Raw genomic sequence first — 21,534 nt, 5'->3', positions numbered from 1 at the left:
GTAGTCACTGGAGTCTACTCAGCTTACCATGTACATTTATTTTAGGAAGAGCTAAACATTTCTCTAAACTAAGTCTAGACTTTGAAGCTTAGCTGCCTGAGATCTCAATTGACTACAATGGGAGTTCAGACATCTTGCTGCTGTATGGATACCTGTGCACACAAGTCTGGATCTGCAAGCCAACATCTTGCTCTTCAGGTGACGTAGCCAGGCAGAACACTGGGGAATCCCCTGGGAACAGGCTGTGTGGACACCTGACATGCCTAGAAACTAGGGCTCCAGCTGCCACCCAAGCTGTACAACCAGCATCCCTCACTGGTTGGCTGTCCAGACTCTACTAGTGGTCATGGGGCTGAAAATCTTGATGGGGATTGATTCTTGTGCTAGGATCAAGTGTATAAGGTCCCTTGCATAATGAAGACCTCACCAGGTACCATTTTACTCAGGATTGGCATGCATCTGTTTTCTCTGCTGAGGGCAAACACACTGGCTGAAGCCACCGTGTTTTATAACCCCTGCACACAAAACATCCCTCTGTCATTCATCATTTCTGCTAAAAAAGGTAAGCTGGGACTTTGTAAGAAAATAAGTAAAAGGTTAGGTCAGTTGTTCTTATAAGGACTAACTTTAGAATCCATGACTGTGTTTTTTAACACCCAGCTCACTTTAAGTTTGTTGGCAACACTCCCTCCTGTATTTCCTGAGCATATGCCTACAAACAAGTTCTGTAGAAGGGTGAGAGCTGACATGGGGAGTTTGAAACTCATCTGAGAGGGGAAAGTTACTTTTTGTACTTACAATCGTGAATATTTGCTGCTCTGCCTAATAGGGCCCCTGACTTAAGGACTCATCCAGCTTATAAAGTAAAAACAGATATTACAGGTCAGATTCATGCTTTCATATGAAAATCTTGCAAAATAATAATAAAAAAATATTGGGAAATCAAATGTCCCAAAATTTTCTGTGTCAAAATGATCTGATAGAGTGCTGACTAATGATAAGGCTCTTTGTGCTAACAGTTTTAATAGGAGGAGGTGAATATTGTCTTTCTAAATGTAATGTCTTTCTACAGTGGTAGGATACCTTGTTTCTAATTTTAACTGCAGGGATGGGTGAGTTGGATCACTAGAATTCTGCTGGGCCATCTCATTTAAACTATGCTATCACCTAGACAGGTTGAATCAGATGATTCTTGGGGTCCCTTCCAACCAGACATTCTGTAATTCTGCAAAAACTGAGGTTTGGGTTAGGGTGTGGATTTATAGCCCTGTTCTTCCCTGTAAAGGCTGAAACTGCTTGTGCCTGGGCTCATCTTTTCAATTAATATGCACAAATTAGAGGGTGCTGGGTGGGACAGGACTAAAGAGAAACACAATTAACATGTAACGAGCCTGCTTTTGTATCTGCATCCTTATTTGTTTTAAACCATCTTTGATACTCCACTGAGTTTAACTCTTCCTGTGTGACATGCGGTGAGGCAGAACTATGTGAGTGAACTGTTGCCAATGGCTCTGAGCAAGCACGGGGCCTGTTTCAGATTACACTGTGTTTTCTTGTTCGGATCTGATCTGCTTGCTAGGAGAGGCTGAGAAAGGCAGCTCTAGGGGATTTACTTCCAGCAGCAGCAGCAGCAGCAGCACATGATCCGTCAATCGCGTGATTCTCACCACTGCAGGCTAATGGGGAGGGTGAAGAAAAAGTGAATGCTGCTCTGGGGAAGCAACTACATTTTCTTCTGCTTGTGGGCCCCCTCCACCAGCCGGACGCTTCATGGCTTCTCCCAGGTTAGAAACCTACTGCTGCCCAAACCGGGATGCAGCTACCCAGCTAGTGATGAACTTCCAGCCTGAAGTCTTCTGTGGAGTTTGCATTGGCAGCGCCTCTGTCAGCCTGCTGCTGACCATCCTGCAGCTCTTGCCAAAGAAGGGACAGAGCCCACGAAAGATGCCCAAAGCCTCTTCCTCTTCCACTATCCTTCTCCTTATCTCCATCTGTGACATTCTTGGTGGCTTAGGTAAGCACTGGCTTCATGTCCTTCACCCTTGCTGTAGCAGACTCTTGTTGCTCTGAGGTACCACAGCTAAATAAAGGTGGTGAGTGTACAACAGAGATTTCTAAGGGAAACATGCTGTGTGCATTCACAGGAAGATTTGGGCTGAGCAAGATCAGAAATGATGGGTCTCTGGGGAACAGAAGTGTCATTTAGTAGTTATATTTTAGAAGTAAAAGCTCTTGACAAATAGGTGCTGAAATCTCTGCTTTAAAACAGATTAAGATTCAGAATAGTGGCTGGTTCCCAAAGTAAGGCATAAAAGTGGGGCAAGGCAGCACATTTAAAGCTAAAGCTGACATCAGACACTTAGCTGATCCTTAGGACTACATTTAAAAAACACCTCCTCTATGTATTTAAGTCTCAGACCAAGTTTACCATCTTGTTTGTGCATCAGCCACTACTCTGGGCACATCACATTGACACAAAAGATTTTGAATTGCACCTGTGCGTAGATCATGTTGGACACAGGCTTTTGAAATGCGAGTGAACCTCCCTTATCAAGGTCAGCCTGCTGCCTGGGCCCTGGCTGATAGGCTGGAGGCATTACAAAGAAAATAAACCAGAATGCATTAGTCAAATTCAAACTAGTGTGTCTAAATCTGTTCCATCAGGCTATGGCATTTACTGCCAAAGTGGGTCTAAATTACCATCATCCATGCTATGAAAATACAGGATAAGTTTATTTCTACACTAAGTTTTTTTCCCTCAGACAACAGAAGTAGTGCTCTTTGGTAAGTTTCTCTCAGTGCTTGGGAAGTGAGTAGGATTTCAGGTCTTCTGTCCTTTCATACCTAGCCAGGTTCTTTCATGATGTACCAACACTAAAAAAAAATATGCAGGTGGAAATAAAGAAGCATATGGAAAAAATGTGTGTGTGTTCACCTGCAAAGTGTTCTTTAAGTCAGCAATAGATAAAGTTATTTTTCTTCCTTTCTGTCTCACTGGCAGTTTCACATTGTCTTTGAATGGGACTCACTTTGGTGAGTGGCAAACCATTCCTTCTTGGTGGAAAACCTGCTGGTTTTGTTCTATGTTGGTGCTTTAATGCCTGTTTTAAGGCAAAGCCAGAAAATCTCACTAACAAACTGGAAGTTCGTTTACAGAAATGGGTATTGTTCTCACCTAATTCTGGTGTCCTGCTCTGTGCAGTCTTGTGACAGAGAGGGAAAGAGCTGCTTGCAAAAATGAAGACAGCAAAAAGTAGGAAATCACTTTTTTTGGTGATGAGTGATTATAGAGAAATGTATATTAGCTTATAAATGTATGCTGGTAAAATTGTAAATAGTTCACTAATAGCTTATGTCAAGCTGTTAAATGCTGCCCAATTAATTTTAGGGCAGTGTGTAACAGTATCTGTAAATTTAATCTACATAAGATTTCAAGTCCCAGCAGTTTCAGACTCTTGGGGCTACTTTCCTGAGTGATTACACTGACATTTAAATAGCACAGCTGTCCCTGCTGTGCTGTAGCCTTCCTGTGGACGCACAAAATCTGGGCTGCGATGTGAAATATGTGGCAGGGCAGAAGCATGTGACTGAAATCACACCAGCAGATTCAAAGCATTAATACATTGCTTTTTCTTTAGGTATGATCTTCAGGTCAAGTGTATGGCTAGGCTTCCCAGACTTCATAGCTAACATTTCTGTGGCGAACGGGACTGACGTTTGGCCTTCTGTTTTCTGTGTGGGGAGTGCGGTAGGTACAGAGATGATCTCCCCTCCCTTCTGTTCCTGATCGACATTCCCCCTGCACAGGGAGTCCAAAAGGCAAATTGCTGTGTCCGAAGGGAAATTCAGCTGTGAGTCAGAGCCTGGATATGACGGTTTCAGCCTCTGCCACACCTCTGCAAGTACATTCATGCCTCCCTCTGAAAGCCTGGATAAGGGCGGGCAGGGTAATAGATGCCACATGGTGCATGTGAGGACACAGGGCACCACAGGTCAGACTGTTCCCAAGGCTTTGTAGTACTCCCTTGTCTCAGGAGCATTGGCATAGTTGAGGGCATGCCTGTACTGAAGTTACAGGTATGGAGGCATAAGGGTATAGACGTTCCTGAACAGGCTGTGAAACCACCAGTTTGGTTTGTGCTGGCACAGCATTGCTGATGTTCCAGCAGCTCCATCATGCCTGTAGCATGAGGCTATCTGTCCAACAATTTACAGCCTGTGTGGTGGCAGTGGGGACCTACTAAACCCAGACACTTAAGCTCAAATGAACTTTTGCAATGTAAGATGTGTGTTTTAGACAGAGGGACTGCAGGAAAGATACACCTGAAGATGCAAAGCTGCTGGCAGAATGTCTGTTCCTGCCATGTAAGATTACAGCTCAGATTGCTGCTTATGTGGATGTTCAATGACTTCTGGAGTAAAATGCATGAATTAAGAAATGTAAATGCATTCCAAAAGCACAGATTAAAACTCAGTTTCAAAGATTACAGTCACAGTACTACCAGAGACATACAAATTGAGCTTACTACACAAGAAAAAAGGCAAGGTTTTTTACTAAAACATGGAGAGTGGCAAAAAACATAGACCACCACTTTACTCAAATTCCATAGGAATCTAGGGTGCCCAAGGAATTACTGTGTGAGCAAGAAGAATATTTGCTTTACAATTCAAAGTTTGCAATTCAGAAGAGGATCTGCTGCATGCAAGCAAAATTAATCATCTCACAGTATCACCAGGGTTGGAAGAGATCTCACAGATCATCAAGTCCAACCCTTTACCACAGAGCTCAAGGCTAGACCATGGCACCAAGTGCCATGTCCAACCTTGCCTTGAACAGCCCCAGGGATGGCGACTCCACCACCTCCCCGGGCAGCCCATTCCAGTGTCCAATGACTCTCTCAGTGAAGAACTTTCTCCTCACCTCCAGCCTAAATCTCCTCTGGCGCAGCCTGAGGCTGTGTCCTCTCGTTCTGGCACTGGCCACCTGAGAGAAGAGAGCAACCTCCTCCTGGCTACAACCACCCCTCAGGTAGTTGTAGACTCTAGCAGTTTTTAAATAAAACCAATGTGCCAAACTCAGCTCACTGCACCTTACATGCCTACATAATAATTTCAGTCATCATGGTGATGTGTCATAGAAGCAAATACCAGTTTCACACATCTATCTACTCTCACTTTCATCATCCATGTGTAAGTTCTGCTCATTAGATGCAAAAGTCGGTATTTGTACTTTGAGGAAAAGGATTTTTACTTGAAGGAAAAAGATAACTGATTCTTGCTACAAGATATTTATAACATCAATCTATTTAAACAATAATCCTATTCAAAAATGCATGGTTCTCTATGTCCTAAATTTCACTTTCTAGCCCTTAACACGAAAAGTAGTATTTTAAACCAGTGACAAAATTACTGCCTGCAGACTGTCTGGTTTTCATTTGGATCTCAGGTTAGGTGGTAAGTGGCATAGTGGTCTACCACAATTCTTATTTTCCCTTTCTTGGGCTCCAAAAAAGTGCTGTAATTTGAGTCTCTCACTAAATTTAGATTTAATTATATTGGAATGAAAAATAGCCCTCCTTCCACTCACTTCCTCTAACATATTCTCCTGCGAGTTCATAAAACGTTTCCTATTCGGTTTTATTTTGGTCCTATTGTTTTACTTCACTTAACCACAAGCCAGTACAAACTCCAAATAGTGAAGCCTTTAGGCATCTCCTTTAAATAACACCCTCTGCTTTGCAGAAGGATACTCTCTCAGGTATTGTGGCAAGAGATGGTATTTTGATAAGAAGTCAGATAGCATACAAATTTTTGTTTTAAGTGCATCTGATTTATATTCTTTTTGGAGACACTCTTGCCTATGTTGGATTTTCAGGCTGGAAAGACCCTGCAAGTTTGTTTTCTGTGTGTGTGTGCACAAATCATGCATTTCTCAGCTGCAGCAAATATGTGGAAGTGCAGACGAAGTAACGTGCTAAGTGCTGTGGGAAAAGTGCATCAGAAGGAAGAAAGGAATTTTATTTTCTGGCTTCTGTGCACTAGGAAAAGGTCACAGAACTTGAATTAAATATTGAAAAATTCATGCCACAAATGACTAGAGGTAGAGTCTATGCCCATGGAGAAAGGAAGTATTTCCCAGCCTCAATTGCCTTTTGGAGGAAGGAACGGTAGTTTTCTATTCACTGACATTTGGCTCTGTAACAAGTATGTTGGTTTCCAGCTGTAAAACGATCCTATGGAGCTGTGATAAAGGATATTCAGCTAAGAACTGAAAGAGGTCTTGGAAGCAAAGTAATCTGAATATTAAAATAGTTCCAGACTGTTACAAAAAGATAACTCCTTTGGGGAAGAACTTTGGAATTTATAAACAGCAGCAAAGAAAGGTCATTTATAGAGACTCATGGGAAATATGCATAAGATCAGCTCTTGAACACTGGAATTTAATTTGATTTGAACCAGTTTCCTCTGGATTTTTATTGAACAGACCAGTCAGGGAGTTCGTATGGGTAATTTTTGTAGAGAATGAGACCCTTTTTCCTAATAATCATTCTTTGAATTGAATTCTTGTCCACAGAGAAAATGCTTATCACATGCAGAACCCACAATGCGTAAGCACACTGGTCACGACTGACGTCAGTTGTAGTTTTGTGCTTCAGCTACTGAGAAATTGCTAGAAGTTTCACCTAAAGTTAAAGCATCTTCCCTATAAATTTCTCCTGCCTTCACTCATGACATTAAGGGTTAGGACTGGAAAGGTAAATAACAGGTCTTCTAAACAACAGAACAAGCTGTGAGAGCAAATGCTGTTCAGGTTACCTATGACTTGACCTGTTGGCCACAGCAATGCTGTTCCTGTGATTTCAATAAGATTTCATACTAAATAATGTCAGCTGGAAAATACAGACATTTATTGCCAGGCTAAAGGTTTGAGTCCCTCGCCTGTCCCTAGTGGTACTTGAGAAGCAGCTGTGACATTTAGTGTTTTTCCCCCCTGCAGATGTGGATCCAGCTATTATACAGCGCAGGCTTCTGGTGGTTGTTTTGCTATGCTGTTGATTCTTACTTGGTGGTAAGGAGATCAGCTGGACTGAGGTACCAGAGTTAAAACTCTGAATTTGTTTTTTTCTTTCCAACACTGTGTATGTCCAAGCTTGTCTGCAGCTATCTAAGTGTATGAGTGAAGCTTGTACAAACTCCTGATGCTCATACAGTTACCAGGTAATAAGGATGAGTGGTGTGCTAAAGGCTTAAATTGCCAGGTGAACGCTCAGATATTGAATTGTTGAATTCTAACTGGAATTTAAATGTAACTGAATTCCTTTAACCTTTGGATAAGTAGGGACAGATCAGGCTGTATAAGCTTTATGGCAGCAAGGTGCTATGTTTGTCCCTGATCCATCCCTGAAATAGATTCTTGCATCACAAAGTGTTATCTTGAAAAAAGTGGGAAAAGGGAAGTTCTGAATTTTATGTAGTTCATTTTCCAGGTGTTTTTCTGATTCGCTGTTTTACTCAGTTTGCAGTCTTGTCATTATTAAGCTTCTGGTCACATTCATGAAGCTTTTAAGCAAAATGGTTTGTATTTATTACATGTTTTTCTGCAATGCTTGTAACAGAAGAACCTTAGACACAGAAAGTGTTTCTGAGTAGGTCGTTACAAGGGCAAAGTGGCCACTGCTAAACATGGAGTTATGTGACTGCCCCAAGATGATACTCAGAAATCAGGTCTTGAAGATATGATTCACCTGGCAGATGTTAACAAGATTGGGGATTTTTGAGTTAAGACTATGGAGAACAAACCTCATTTTTGTGAAGTTCCATAGTTCCACCTTGAAACAGCAGGGGCCTACCTCCTCCCCCAGTCCCTGTTGACTTAAAAAAAAAAACAACCCTATAATCATATATATTTGGGCATCATTAGAAGATCAGAGTAAACAATGAAAACCACCATCCCTGGAGGCATTCAAGAAACACTGGACAAGGCACTGTGGGACATAATTTAGTGGCTATGGTGGTTTTAGGCCAGTGCTTGGTCTCGATGATCTCAAAGAATCATAGAATCAACCAGATTGGAAGAGACCTCCAAGATCATCCAGTCCAACCTGGCACCCAGCCCTATCCAGTCAACTAGACCATGGCACTGAGTGCCTCGTGCAGTCTTTTCTTGAACACCTCCAGGGACAGTGACTAAGATGGGAGCAGTATTTGACTCTAGAGATAAACATAATTCTCTGGAAACTATGGAGTGTTGTATTTTTCTCCCTTCATAAGTTTTAATCCCCCAGTTTGCTCTCTGTGGGGGAAAAAAAGGATGCAAGGATTTGTTCTGGGGATTGGGTGTATGAGAAAAGCTTTACACCCCTTAGGATGGGGGACACAGGATTTCTGTGTGCAAGCCTGCTTTGGCTCATCCTTTCTCTGAAGGGACTACAGCAGTTTATCTTAATGTACAGTCAGAGTTCTTCTGTACCATTTCAGACCTGTAAAGCTCTGTTTCAGCGAGAGTCACATTTTTTGTGTTGCAGTGTGGAAAGAGTAAGGTTTAATATCTTTAATCAAGCCTGTTCTGTTTGGTGCCTGCAGTACAATTGTGCTGTACCACATGATGACATGGGGCCTCGCAGTGATGCTCTGCGTGGAGGGAATTGCACTGCTTTACTACCCATCGCTCTCCAGGTGAGGAGGGCTCTGGGAACAGACTGCACTCTCTGGTAATTTTCATGTCTTTTAGTCAGCCTTAGAGATCACAGAATCATAGAATCAACCAGGCTGGAAGAGACCTCCAAGATCGTCCAGTCCAACCTAGCACCCAGCCCTAGCCAGTCAACTAGACCATGGCACCGAGTGCCTCATCCAGTCTGCTCTTGAACACCTCCAGGGATGGTGCCTCCACCACCTCCCTGGGCAGCCCATTCCAATGGGAAATCACTCTCTCTGTGAAGAACTTCCTCCTAACATCCAGCCTAGACCTCCCCTGGCACAACTTGAGACTGTGTCCCCTTGTTCTATTGCTGGTTGTCTGTTAGAAGAGACCAACCCCCACCAGGCTACAGCCTCCCTTCAGGTAGTTGTAGACAGCAATGAGGTCCCCCCTGAGCCTCCTCTTCTGCAGGCTGCACACCCCCAGCTCCCTCAGTCTCTCCTCACAGGGTTTGTGTTCCAGGCCCTTCACTAGCTTTGTTCCAAATCTTTGGCATTTTTTGATCTCTGACAAGCACATCCCACTGAGGCAGTGCATATTCTAGGAATAGCTGCTTGGGTTTCAGCAGGAGCTGAAGAAATAGGCTGGGCAATACAGGCCCTTGGGCATGCAACTTCTCCACTGCTCTTCCACTCCTGGTTTTAGCTTTGTATTAATTCCTTTAAATTTGAGGGAAATGTACAGACAGTGCATGCAAAAAATCAGCTTTCTGTCCCATGTGAACTGATGGTGAAGGTGTCTGAATTAGAAGTTTAGCATTTGTTTACTTCCTCTTAAGTTAAAGGGGACATAGAATAGCCAGATCTATGGGGGAAAATGCATAAGCTGTTAATGATTTCTTCTCAGTTGTGAAAATGGCTTGGAGCATGCAGTCCCACATTACATCACAACCTATGCCCCACTCCTGCTGGTGCTGATGGTCAACCCAATCCTGTTTAGGAGGACAGTATCAGCAGGTATGTTCCTATCAGCCAGCATGAATCAGTATGTGGTATTCAGTAACAGAAAAAGAATGTAAAAAGCCATGCCTGCATAGGCAGTGATGTGGCATAGCTTCTCAATAAATCATAAAGATACAGCAAAGGGTGGGAGGGACTTGCCTATTGAAATGAAGATACCATCTTGATGGGAAATTTGCCCTGGAGACACACTCTGATGACACACTCAAGCTGTGCTTTTATAAACCTCTACTGCAGATTGGCAAAGGTGTTATGTTATTAAATAACCCTTAGTTTAAATTACTTGAGACAGGACACAGTGGATACTTTAGTGTAGTACTGCTACCAACCTAAACTTTGGATTATAATTTATTCTGTTTTAAATAACATTGGTGTGGTGTAATAGTTGATTTAAATTCTTTGCAGCTCCAAAGCTAAACAAAAAAAAATAATATCAGAATTTTGTCATTCCTGATGCCAAGGTTATGAAACAAAAGGAGCTGTTCATAACTCAGTTGGGATCTTCAAGTTCCCATTTAAGTTATTACCCGGTGCTTTGAGGAAATGAGACTGAAAAAATGCACAGATTGAATGCATTGTTTACATGTAACATGACAGGTACTAGATATTTAGAATCATAGCATCATAGAATCAGTCAAGGTTGAAAAGGACCACAAGTTCCAACCCCCTATGGCAGGGACACCTCACACTAGATCAGGCTGTCTAGAGCCTCATCCAGCCTGGCCTTAAACACCTCCAGGGATGTGGCTTCAACCACCTCCCTGGGCAACTCGTTCCAGGGTCTCACCACTCTCATGGTGAAGAACTTCTTCCTAACATGCAGTCTGAATCTACCCATTTCTAGCTTTGTTCCATTCCACCTAGTTCCATTGCTACATGACATCCTAAAGAGTCCCTCCCCAGCTTTCTTGTAGGCCCCCTTAAGATACTGAAAGACCACAGGAAAGTCACTACAAAGCCTTCTCCTCTCCAGACTGAACAGCCCAAACTCCCTCAGTCTCTCCTCATAGGAGAGGTGCTCCAGCTCTCTGATCATCCTCATGGCTCATGTCTGGACACAGCATGTCCCAGCTGGCCTGGGTTTCTTGCCCAGCAAAACCAGGGCACTGATTTTCAAAGAACATCCGTTCCTATACAAAGTTGTTCCTAGAGAAACTTGCTCTTTCTATGGAAATACAAACTAAGTACATCTGTGTTTGTGCATATGCATAGTCCTTGTGGTATCTGAACAGCATGTGACATACCTTTATTTTTGTTGATACTACACCTTCAAATTTTAGAGGTGTAGCCAAAGCTGCATCAATTGCACACCAAAATGTAATGTGAATAATTGGACAGAATGTATTCTCTTTTAGTCTCAACCTCACTAAATTAATATATCACACAGTTGACTATACTATTTTGTATTTTCAGTGGGAATGAGAAAAGGAAACTCAGCCAGTGGTTTTTCACTCATTTTAGGAATCCATGATGCACATGCTACTTTTTCTGCAGTATTAGGCTGTATGTGAGATTCCTCGATCATGGTCCTTGCAGCATCTGAGCTGCTGCTGCAGACAAATCCATGTGTTCCTTTGTTACCTCTTCACTGGCATGTATCTCCTGTATCCTTCTGCTTGTAAGTAACAGGGGACACGTATATTAATGGAGATGGTTGTATACTTTCCAGTTGCCTCCTTGCTGAAAGGGAGACAAGGGATCTACACAGAGAATGAAAGACGTCTGGGGACAGAGATCCAGATTCGCTTCTTCAAAATTATGCTGGTATTTGTAATTTGGTAAGAGGTGCAGCACTTCATTTAAAACTGCCTTTTTTTTCCTAGCTGGAGAGGGCTGGGACAAGAACAGGGTCTTGTATTTGTTTGGTATTGTGCTTGGAAAGGAAGGGATCTAAGGAAGAAGTAGTTCTAAACTAGTTCACAAAGTAGCTGAATCACTCATGCAGCATCACAAGGCTGCAAGGAAATGATAAAAGTGTTTAACCAACAGGAAAACAATAAGCCCAAGAAACAATAGCCAAAAAGGGAAAGATTAGGCTTAGACTAAAGCTGTCTGGAACAGCAGCTCCCTAGCACTGGTGGCTGAAAGACAGCTTTCTGTACTGAAGTTTTCTCAGAGCCTCTTGCACCACAGAAAATCTACAACAAATATGCTTCCAAGACTGTCTTCATGGCCCTGACTATGATTATATGGAATGCAACCACCTCCATGGTCTGCAGACCCCAGATATGTGAAAAAACCATGGATATCAAGTGGAAATACAGGATTATATGCCAGAAAATAAATCTCCATATTATTGTGTGTGAAATTAATTGTGTGATCATTTAACCTGTTTTTTTCAATATTCCATCCTCCTCTACAAAAAATAGTATGGTGGGGTAGAACATGAAAGAGCTAGGGAACAGAGAAGGAAGTGAACCAGAGAAGTGAGGAAAGAGGGAGAGTACACACCTCATCCCCAAACCTGTCACCCAGTGTGAAAAATTCTGCAGTGGTAACAGGAACTGGCAGTACTGTATGCACACAGCAAAACTGAGCTGAAGCAGGACCTGCTTTTGGAGAAAATGGTTTGCACTTCAATCTCTCAATTCTCACAAATCACTAAAAGCACCAAGCTTTAATGATCTCTACAACTATCTAACCTTTTTTTTTGTATGCAGGTGCATTAATGCATGCTACATTGCTTTAAAAGGCTTTTTATATTTTCCTGGCTGCTGCATGCTGGAGTGCTCTAGAGAGAAATTACGCTTTCCTTGGGGAACAACAGACTCCTCTTGGCTTGGGAGAGAGCAAAGTGTGGGGTAGTCAGCAGGGCAGGAGGTGAGAGACAGCAGTCAAGGATCTAGCAGAATGGCTTCCTGGAAATTGCTGCAATAATGAGGAGCAGAGATTCAGTCAGGCTTCCACTGCTGTGGAAAGAAAGCCCAGAGGCACCATGGAAGGACACTGCCACCTAAGGAATGGTGCCAGTTTACTGGTCTGGGAGCAAGCACTCATGGATAGAGTGGTGGTATTTGTTTATTTCCATTCTGTGCCATTCTGTCTTTTCCTGTTAAAAAAGGTAACCACAACATTAGTTTGGGATTTTTTTTCCTCCTAATAGAGCTAAGCTTTAGGGTGTAAAAAATATCTCAGAGGTTCTTGAAGGGAAAGGTTGAGGCAACCCTATGTCAGAAGCTTAGGGAAGATTCCCTTCCTATCCAGAAATCTAGTATAAGATGGGTTAGTAAAAGATAGCAGGTGAAGGCAACATGGGGTACAACAGATGCCTGTGTATTTTTTTTTGGGGGGGGGGCAATAGATTTTACACTATGATAAAAGTATAATTGCAGGAAGCATATGTATCAATCCCTTCAGAATGTATGACATGGATGCTGATGGTTTCCTTTCTGAAGCTGCAGTTGAACTGTAAAGAAACACTGGTCTGACTACTATAACCTTTACTTTGTGCCAAATATCCTCATTTTATTTCACAGAAGCTCCTTCTTTGGAAACAGAAATTGCCTTTATTCCAAAAAAGTCAATGGCATTTTCACTGAGTTTACAGTCAACTTCTATTCTGCTTTGTAGATTCTTTTGTGGTCATATTGAAAGTCTGATGTAATCTAAACCTAAAACTCTAGCTTCAGCAGAAGTTTCTGCAACTTTTTACATGTATGCATATATTTGGGTTCCTTATCTGTGAGCTCTATCCTCTTCAGACAGGAGCAGAAGTCAGCATAAGTGATGTTCCCATTATGGGTCACAGTTAATCATCTCAAATTTGTCCTGCAATTTATTGTTCTGCAGCAAGCTCAAATGATACTTTTTTGTTTGTTTTATTGTATCAACTTCTCTGTCTAGCCTTGGGCTAGTAAGCAAGGGTCTGTTTTTTCAGCATGATCTCATAGTTCCTTCAGACTGAGACTTCACATTCAAAAAAATATCCCACTCTCCTTATGAGTGATCCTAATTTCTGTAATTTGAAGGTGAAGCATATTTTACATACACACACATATGTAACTGTCTCATTCTTCTTTGCTCCTGCAATAGCTGGTCATGCAATATCATCAACGAGAGCCTTTTGTTCTATCTTGAAATACAGCCAGATATCAATGAAATGCCCCTCAAAAACATCAGAAGTGCTGCACTGATCACATGGATTATCATGGTAAGGTCAGCCATGACATTGCTCAGGCTCAGAAATCACTTCTTAAGAGTGGTGGGACTGCATCAGTGTGGTGGGCCCTCATTGATTTCAAGGGATATAAACACTCTGAAAGTCAGGGAAGAAAAGCAGAAAGTAGGAGAGAAGGAGGAGCACTTGCTGAGAGTGTTTTTCACATATAAGCTGGAAAAAATGTACACAAGGCCAACTTTTTCTCCCATTTACTGAAGTACACATTCTCTCTATGAATGACTGATAGCCATTTTAAGATCCAGAGCAGATCACCACAATGATTTATAGTCTAACATTGCTAACCTCTGCCACAATGCAAGCTACAAAGTTTTAGATCATGATTCCTGAAGGTTCCCCTTCAGGTACCCTCGTAGCTAGGGTCTTCTTTATCACAAAGCATTACTGCATCTTATGACAATTGGATAATTATCTGGGAGCAAATAAGTGTAAAATCTGGAAAATAATGCACCAAAAAAAAGCTGTAAAAGAATAGCCTCTTACAGTACCACACTCTCTCTTCTCCTGTTGGAATATTTGACAAGGTATTTTTCACAGTTGCAAGTTCCTTTTCTGAGATAGTTTGCTCTGGAGCTGTTAAATACCTGAAAGTCCTGGGCACACTTTAAGTAGTTAAGCCCTTGAGCGGTTTTCTATTAAGAGATGTAACTGATTTGATACAACCTGCTCCTCTGATAAGATGTGACAGGGACCTTGCTCATGTTCATGCTCACCTGGAAAGCAGGAGGCCAGGTCTAAGAAGTACTTTTTGTTTAATTGACTGTAAAAATAATTTTCTCTTTTCTCATGAGAAAAACTGAAGCAGCTAAAGCCACTTATTTGCCAAGCATCCCATGGCACTGGAAATAGAGGCAATCACTTGGGATTTCCTTTTTCAGTGTCTCTCCCTGTTTTTCCATCACACTTTGATGGACATTGTCATTACAAGCTATTTTAAAAGCTTGGCTCTGTGTGCTAATACCTACCATCATATATTTGACTTTACTTCTAGTGAAAAATAGAGTATTTGCTTTTCAGATGTGAAAGTCTAGAGGCTGTGGGGAAAGTTAAGAACAGACTAGGGGGCTGACCAACTAAAATTCATGCTAGAAAGCCATTTCATGCTTACTCTTCACTGGGGTGACCTCATCATATTGCAATGCCAGGTTGTGGTGTTTCACTCAGATTTGTTTGGGTTCACAATGGTAACAAGATACGTTTTTGTTTACATTATGAATTGCATATTTTAAAGACAGCAATTGTTCAGTGAAAGGCAAGTTGTGAATGCATGCAAAGTGCTTTGCTGTTGTTGAAAATGGAGCCCTGCTGGTGTAATTGCTGTTGCACTTCTCTTTTCTAGGGGGTTCTAAATCCAATGCAAGGCTTCCTGTTCACATTGGCTTTCTATGGCTGGACAGGGTGGAGAGTGGACCTGAAATGGCGAAAAAGAGAAATACCCTGGGAATCGATGTCCTCATCAACTGCGGGTGAAAATGCCTATCCCTCACCAGTGAATTACCAAGGCAACACCCATGATTCAAAGAAGATACCAACAACTGACAGCCAGCAGACTGATGATGCTATAAGCATGTTATCTGAAGGTAACACCAGTAGTGAGGATAGATTAACCAGAAGCTCTCCCATCTACCAGGGCTGGTAGTTCATAGGCACAGAGCTGGATTCCACTTCTCATGTTTCCAAGACTCATAAAAGCACATCACTGTGTGAACCCTTGCATATTCTGGAATTAGGTTTCTGCCCGATGGCTTGATGTCCTTTCCTATAACTTCTGTGTGTGAGAGAGATCATGTGAGACAGAGAGATATTGTGGTTTGTGTCTTCATTTGCCTTGTAGGACATGCCCTAACAGGTACAAAGACCTGGTCCTTTTTCAGCGGGAGTGTATCCCTACAAAGATCTTTATTACTTAGTTTCCATCCAGTTTGTTTTAATCTCTCTTGTAATCTATACACGATAGAAAAGTCTTTTGCTGAAATAAATGAATTATTACTATTTTGAGTTTTTAAATGTGTTGTCTTGCTCAGCATCAAATTTCTCACCCAGAATTGCAACTGCAGGACTTCTGAGACACCATTTCCAGCTTTGACACACTGGTAAAACATTAGCGACAGCAAACTTCGGCATAAGCACAAATACATACTTGTTTGTGTAGAATCTCACTGCCATAGTCCTGTTTTAATCTTGTTTATATGAATTTTCAGCTGAAAGGCTATTAAATATCTATATTTATATATCTATATACACATCTCAAGTCTACCCTAGGCTCCATAAACATTTTAGAATAACGGTTCCAGTTCACTGCTGGTTCAAGCAAAAATAATCCTTCAAAATATTTTTTGATATGGATTCAGACTCATCTTTACGTGTGCACATCTAACAGGATTATGACTGTTAGGGGCAGGTGCATTAAGAGATAATGTTTGCAAAAAAAACCCACCCAGATGATCCAAGTGCCCATCAAAAAACAGAATAAGTAGAATCAATAGTTGTTTCTCTGAGGTGTGCTCTATCTTATGTCTTCATCTGCTGAACAAAGAGCTGTTAAATCCATTCTCCTTATCTTCTCATATATGCACCTCTTATGGAGCAGTGCTCCTTATATCCAAACAGTTCTGCTTCATGTCAGCTTGGCTGTGCTGGAAGCTGTTTACAATGCAGTTAACTGATGGCATGGTGGAAACCCCTTGAGCCCAGGCAGCCTCTCTTCAGCATGTGGCCAGGACCAAGCACAGGACAAAACCTATTTTTAAAATCCTATTCACATCTACTTTGAGTGAACTTCACTGACTGAGCAACACAATCCAGTGCGAGGTGTCCCTGAGCATGGCAGGGGGGTTGGAACTGGATGATGTTTGAGGTCACTACCAGCCCTGACTATTCTGTGAGTGTTCAAACCTTTCTTTTCCAACACAGCTCAGTCCCTACAGCAGTTGTGGGGGAAAAAAAAATTAAATAAAATACTGTTGTCAAAACCAGCTTTAAGGTCAGTGCAATAATGGCATGAAGCTTAAACTGCTGGGTAGTACCAGGGTGGTTAAAGATGCAGGGCCAGCAGAAACCAGAGACAAAGATATTGAAATAAATTGGCTTCTTGAACTAATCTTTTGATGTAAGTGTTACACAACGACCAGATAATTATTTAGGCAGATCATTACAGAGCTGTGCTGGTAGCAAATCTTTTACACTGTGCCCTGGAGAAACCTTTGTTGGTTTATGGCTTTCTAGTGCCCATCTGGTTGTCAGAAATACTGGCAGATCACCAGACCCTTTCATCACAGTCATTTGTTTCCTAGCTGAGTAGGCAGAGCAAGCACAGAGACTTGGGAGCAGATATATTGATTATTTTCGAATGGAGACCCTATTTTTGGTGCGGTACTCATCACAGCTGCGTTCAAAAGAGCAAGAAAACCCTGGCGGTGGTAAACATTGGTAAACCTTTTCAGCTGCTAGGGCATAGGCCAAGCTGCAAAACCTTAAAACCAAATAAACAAGTCTCTGGCTTCACAGTAACAATCATGTGGCATGAAAGCACTTGGGAGGTAACAGGTTGTAGCAAGAGGCCCTGTGAGAGGACTGAACAGCTAATCCCTCGCATGTGGAACAGAGACAGAGGCAGTGCCCCACCTCGCCCCTCTGCGGCTGTGAGCAGCCTCTGAGCGCGGCTGAGTGGCTGCAGGCGCTGCAGCACCCCTGCGCCGGCACAGCCTCTTTTATTCCCCCTCCTCTTTCTCTCGGTATTGCCCTTGGGATGTGTGTGGTGTGGCTGTGTATTAGTAATCTGTTTGGGAATGTCATCAGAAAAAAAAAATCAGGCCTCGTCTGGGATCTTAAGAAAAACAACTAACCCAGTTCTGTTGCACTGAGAAAATGACAAGGGGCACTGCAAAGCAAACTGGCAGTGGCTGCTAATTTACAGAAGAAGTAGGCATGAGGAGAGTTTCCTGATGCTCCCAGCCTCTGGTGGATGCACAGGAGAGATTTCTCGCCACAGCTTAAAATAGGGTGATAATCGATCCTGCTCATGTGTAACCATAGCCACATTTGATTTCATCTCATATACCTTGTTCTTGTCTCACCATTCAGCAATTCAGGCAAATAATTGCTGACTCCAGGTATTGCAGGGGGTGCCCATCTCTCCCCACCAGGAGTGTGCTCCTGAGGTGTGTCGCCCAGTTGCCCCCATTGCCTATGCTTGCTGCATGCATTTCATGGGGCAACCTTGGGCTGCTGGCTTCATTTTGGAGAAAACTAAGTGTGTGCTCCAATGGTCAGCAAGGGCAGGCTATAGGCACCACGTCCTGGACAGGATAGCTGTAACAGCTACCTAAACATTGCCTTCTTAAATGTGCCAGCCACTATCTACTGCAATGAACCTTGTGCTTATCAGCAAGAAAAACATCCTGGGTTTCATTTTGGTGACAGTTCATATATGCATAGTCATCACAGAGTGCTAATTCCAGCATCTGGATTTTCAGCCTATAATCACCTCAAATACACTTATTTTCAGGACTGTGCTGGCAGCCTGCTCTGGTGAATGTGGGAATTGCTTGTTTCTGGTCTCTTTTCTAAGGTGTGCTTCAAACATGGTTTGGGTTAACAAGAGAGAGATCTTGTCAAAACAGCAGTCTGTAGATGCAGTCAGACTCTATAGTTTTACACTGTGAAAAAGGCTCTCTTCCACAGTAACACAGCTCTTCAGTGAGGTCATAGCTTGAGTACTGTGTTCAGTTCCAGGGGCCATAAGAAAGACATTGAGATCCTGGAGTGTGTCCAGAGATCAGCAGCGAGGCTGGTGTGGGCTTTGGAGGGCATGTCCTATGAGGAGTAGCTGAGGGAACTGAGGTTGTTTAGTCTGGAGAAGAGGAGGCTGAGGGAACATCTTATTGCTCTCTACAGCTACCTATGTAGTGAGGCTAGTGCTGGTCTTTGCTCCTATGTAACTAGTGATAGGATGAGAAGAAATGGGCTTAAATCTTGCTGGGGTGTGTGTGTGTGTGTTAGATTGGATATTAGGAAAGATTCCTTTACTTAAAGAGTGGTTAGGCATTGGAACAGGCTGCCTAGGGAGGTGGTGGAGTCACCATCCCTGGAGGTGTTCAAGATGCAAGTACATGTGAGATGGTTTAGTGGTCATGGTAATTGGGTTATGGTTGGACTCAATGATCTTCAAGGTCTTAATGATTCTATGGTTCATTTCAAGAGTGGGAAGGCAGCTATTCGTCTGGGATAGAAAGATGTGACTCAGAGGAGAAGTGAATAGGGAATGAGATCAGGTAATATTTACTAAAATGTATGTAGCTAAATTACCATTTTGAGAGTATAGCAATTGTACATTTTAGCTTCTTGTATCCTGGGCATATGAAAGCACAACAAAAAGTTTCTGAATTTATCAAATAGAAAAAAACCCCACATAAATGCAAAAAAAAAGCTGTTGAATCCATACACTGAGATGAAGTTGCCGTAGTAGAACCTCATTAAAAAGGCATCTACCCATATAGGGCAGTGCAATAGACAGCCTCTATTTAACACCCTCCAGGCAGCTTATCAAATCCAACTATATACAGTAGGTGTTCTTTGTATTCACCAAAACTTATTTTCAAGGCCTCAAAGATAAAATTACAATTTTCAGGAAAAGGTCTTCTCATATCCTGTGATATTTTCTTAACAACTCCTAAGCTACTTTCTGGTGGTGGAACTGTACTTGACCTGCCAGTCTCGTACATTTAATGGCTGTTTTTCTTGGCCAGATGTTCAGGCCAATTGCAAAGCTGAAATATGAGCACAAGTAAAACAATAAACTAGTGCAACAGGCAGACTTCTTGCATTCCAAAGCTCTGCATTTATGAGGCCCACCACATGCCTGAATACCAAAATCCTAACTACATTGCTCATTAAACCCTCTTGCCTTGTAGACCAAACACATGAAGAAAGCTAGAACGTGGAATGCTAAATGTGATCTTCCCCCTACTTCAGAAATTATCCTTGTGTATTCATGATGGAAAATGGTCTGATATTCTACATTTCCCTTAACTTTCATGGATTCCTCAAGTCTACAGTAAGCCCAGATGGAAATCACTAAACCACATGATAAGTAACGTCATTTCAAGACGGGTCAGATGATATCTGGGTCACTCATCCTTTAAGAAACAGGGATGCACCTGTGAGGACACCAAAGTCAGCAACTGAAAAGGATGCAATCTTACTGAGAGAAACCATAGCCAGCACTGTCAAATCCAGGGACTAATTCTGATCTATTCTCATAGGCAGTTTGTATCCCCTAGGATATACTGTGAGCATATGGAAAATTGCTTCTTCGATTGCACCTCTCAAAGCAAACTCTTAAACATCTAGAGAGCAAACCTCATTAGTAGATTTGTGATAGCTTTCAAGAGGCTGAGAAAATTCAGGAAGTGATGGTAGCATTCTAATTTACAGACAAAACTAAATCCCAGAGCACGTCTGTTGTGGAGGCAGAGAACTGATGTGGTCGAGTCAGGAATTTTATACAAAAATAGAGTTGTTTTTTTTTCCCCCAAAGCCCACCCCCAAAACTATATACAGAAATTAATTCAGTTTTAATTACCAGATTCCGTTCCTTTGAGAGTATCTACAGGATGCCATCGCTAATCTGACTATTTTGCAAGTCAGAAGTTGGAAAAGGCTTTAGCTATTAATTGAATAGCATTTCCCACTTACAGTATCACAGTATCATCAGGGTTGGAAGAGACCTCACAGATCATCAAGTCCAACCCTTTACCACAGAGCTCAAGGCTAGACCATGGCACCAAGTGCCACGTCCAACCTTGCCTTGAAGTGCCCCAGGGACGGCGACTCCACCACCTCCCCGGGCAGCCCATTCCACTTAATAGTAAAGCTGAGCAAAAATAACTCACGGTCAGGCTGACTGGGTCCCGCGGCCTGTGCTCTCCTCTCTTTCAGCAGCTGCAGGAGGGTCGTTAAGGGTCGTTAAGGTCTGCACAAAAGACCTTAATGGGTGTAGCAGTCCTTTGGAGTTCGGCTCTTTCTCTATCCAGGCCAGGTGAGAGGTGGGAAGAAGTCTCAGGCAGGCACTAACGCTCAGGCAGGAACAAATCCAAGGCGGAACCCCCCCAGTATTTATACCCTCCCTAGACAAAGAGCAGAGTTACCACACCTGGGCGCGAAGGGCACAGCCAATCCCAGCTTGATTGCAGCGCGGGCACTGCACGGGGCACCCCTCGTGCAGAAGGGCCCTTTGCTCTCCTCCTTCACACCTGCAGGGCAAGGCGGGGGGGGTGGGGTGGGGGAACAGGTGGCTTTTCCTCTCCCATTCAAGCCACAGAGGGAGAGGAATTTAGGGGTATACAGGACTCCAGGACAACGGTCAAAGCTTTCCCCAGCTTCTGTGTGCTCACATTCCACAAAATTCGTAGTCTTAGAAAATAAATCAGACCATAATACTCAGAAATTCTGAGAACCATTGCACCTATCTTTAGATCTTTGACAGTGCTACGGTTTAGAGTGTGCTCTGGCTTAGTGCATTTAAATGTGTGGTACTGGGCTGTGAACTTGCACAGCTCAGTCTACAGAAAGGCCCAGCAGATGCAGTCATCTGCAAACTTACTGGTGCTGGACTCAATCCCCTGCTTCAGATCATCAGTAAAGATATTGAACAGGACTGGCCCCAGCCCTGATCCTTGGGGAACACCACGAGTGAC

The 21,534-nt window shown here is 42.7% G+C and overlaps 1 protein-coding gene across 1 annotated transcript; it reads left to right on the top strand.

Moving 5' to 3' along the window:
- The first annotated feature begins 1,571 nt into the window (after positions 1-1,571).
- On the top strand, positions 1,572-15,829 carry GPR143 (G protein-coupled receptor 143). Its single transcript, XM_064143970.1, has 8 exons — positions 1,572-2,014; positions 3,639-3,748; positions 6,998-7,092; positions 8,584-8,676; positions 9,548-9,657; positions 11,330-11,438; positions 13,693-13,810; positions 15,177-15,829. The coding sequence occupies exons 1-8, from the start codon at positions 1,771-1,773 to the stop codon at positions 15,474-15,476; spliced, it is 1,179 nt and encodes a 392-aa protein (XP_064000040.1). The 5' UTR covers positions 1,572-1,770; the 3' UTR covers positions 15,477-15,829.
- Positions 15,830-21,534: the final 5,705 nt, after the last annotated feature.

Source organism: Pogoniulus pusillus, chromosome 5 (assembly GCF_015220805.1).
Source record: "Pogoniulus pusillus isolate bPogPus1 chromosome 5, bPogPus1.pri, whole genome shotgun sequence".
Lineage (NCBI taxonomy): Eukaryota > Metazoa > Chordata > Aves > Piciformes > Lybiidae > Pogoniulus > Pogoniulus pusillus.
Note: the sequence above shows the minus strand (reverse complement) of the source record. Positions and strands in the feature narration are given on the sequence as shown.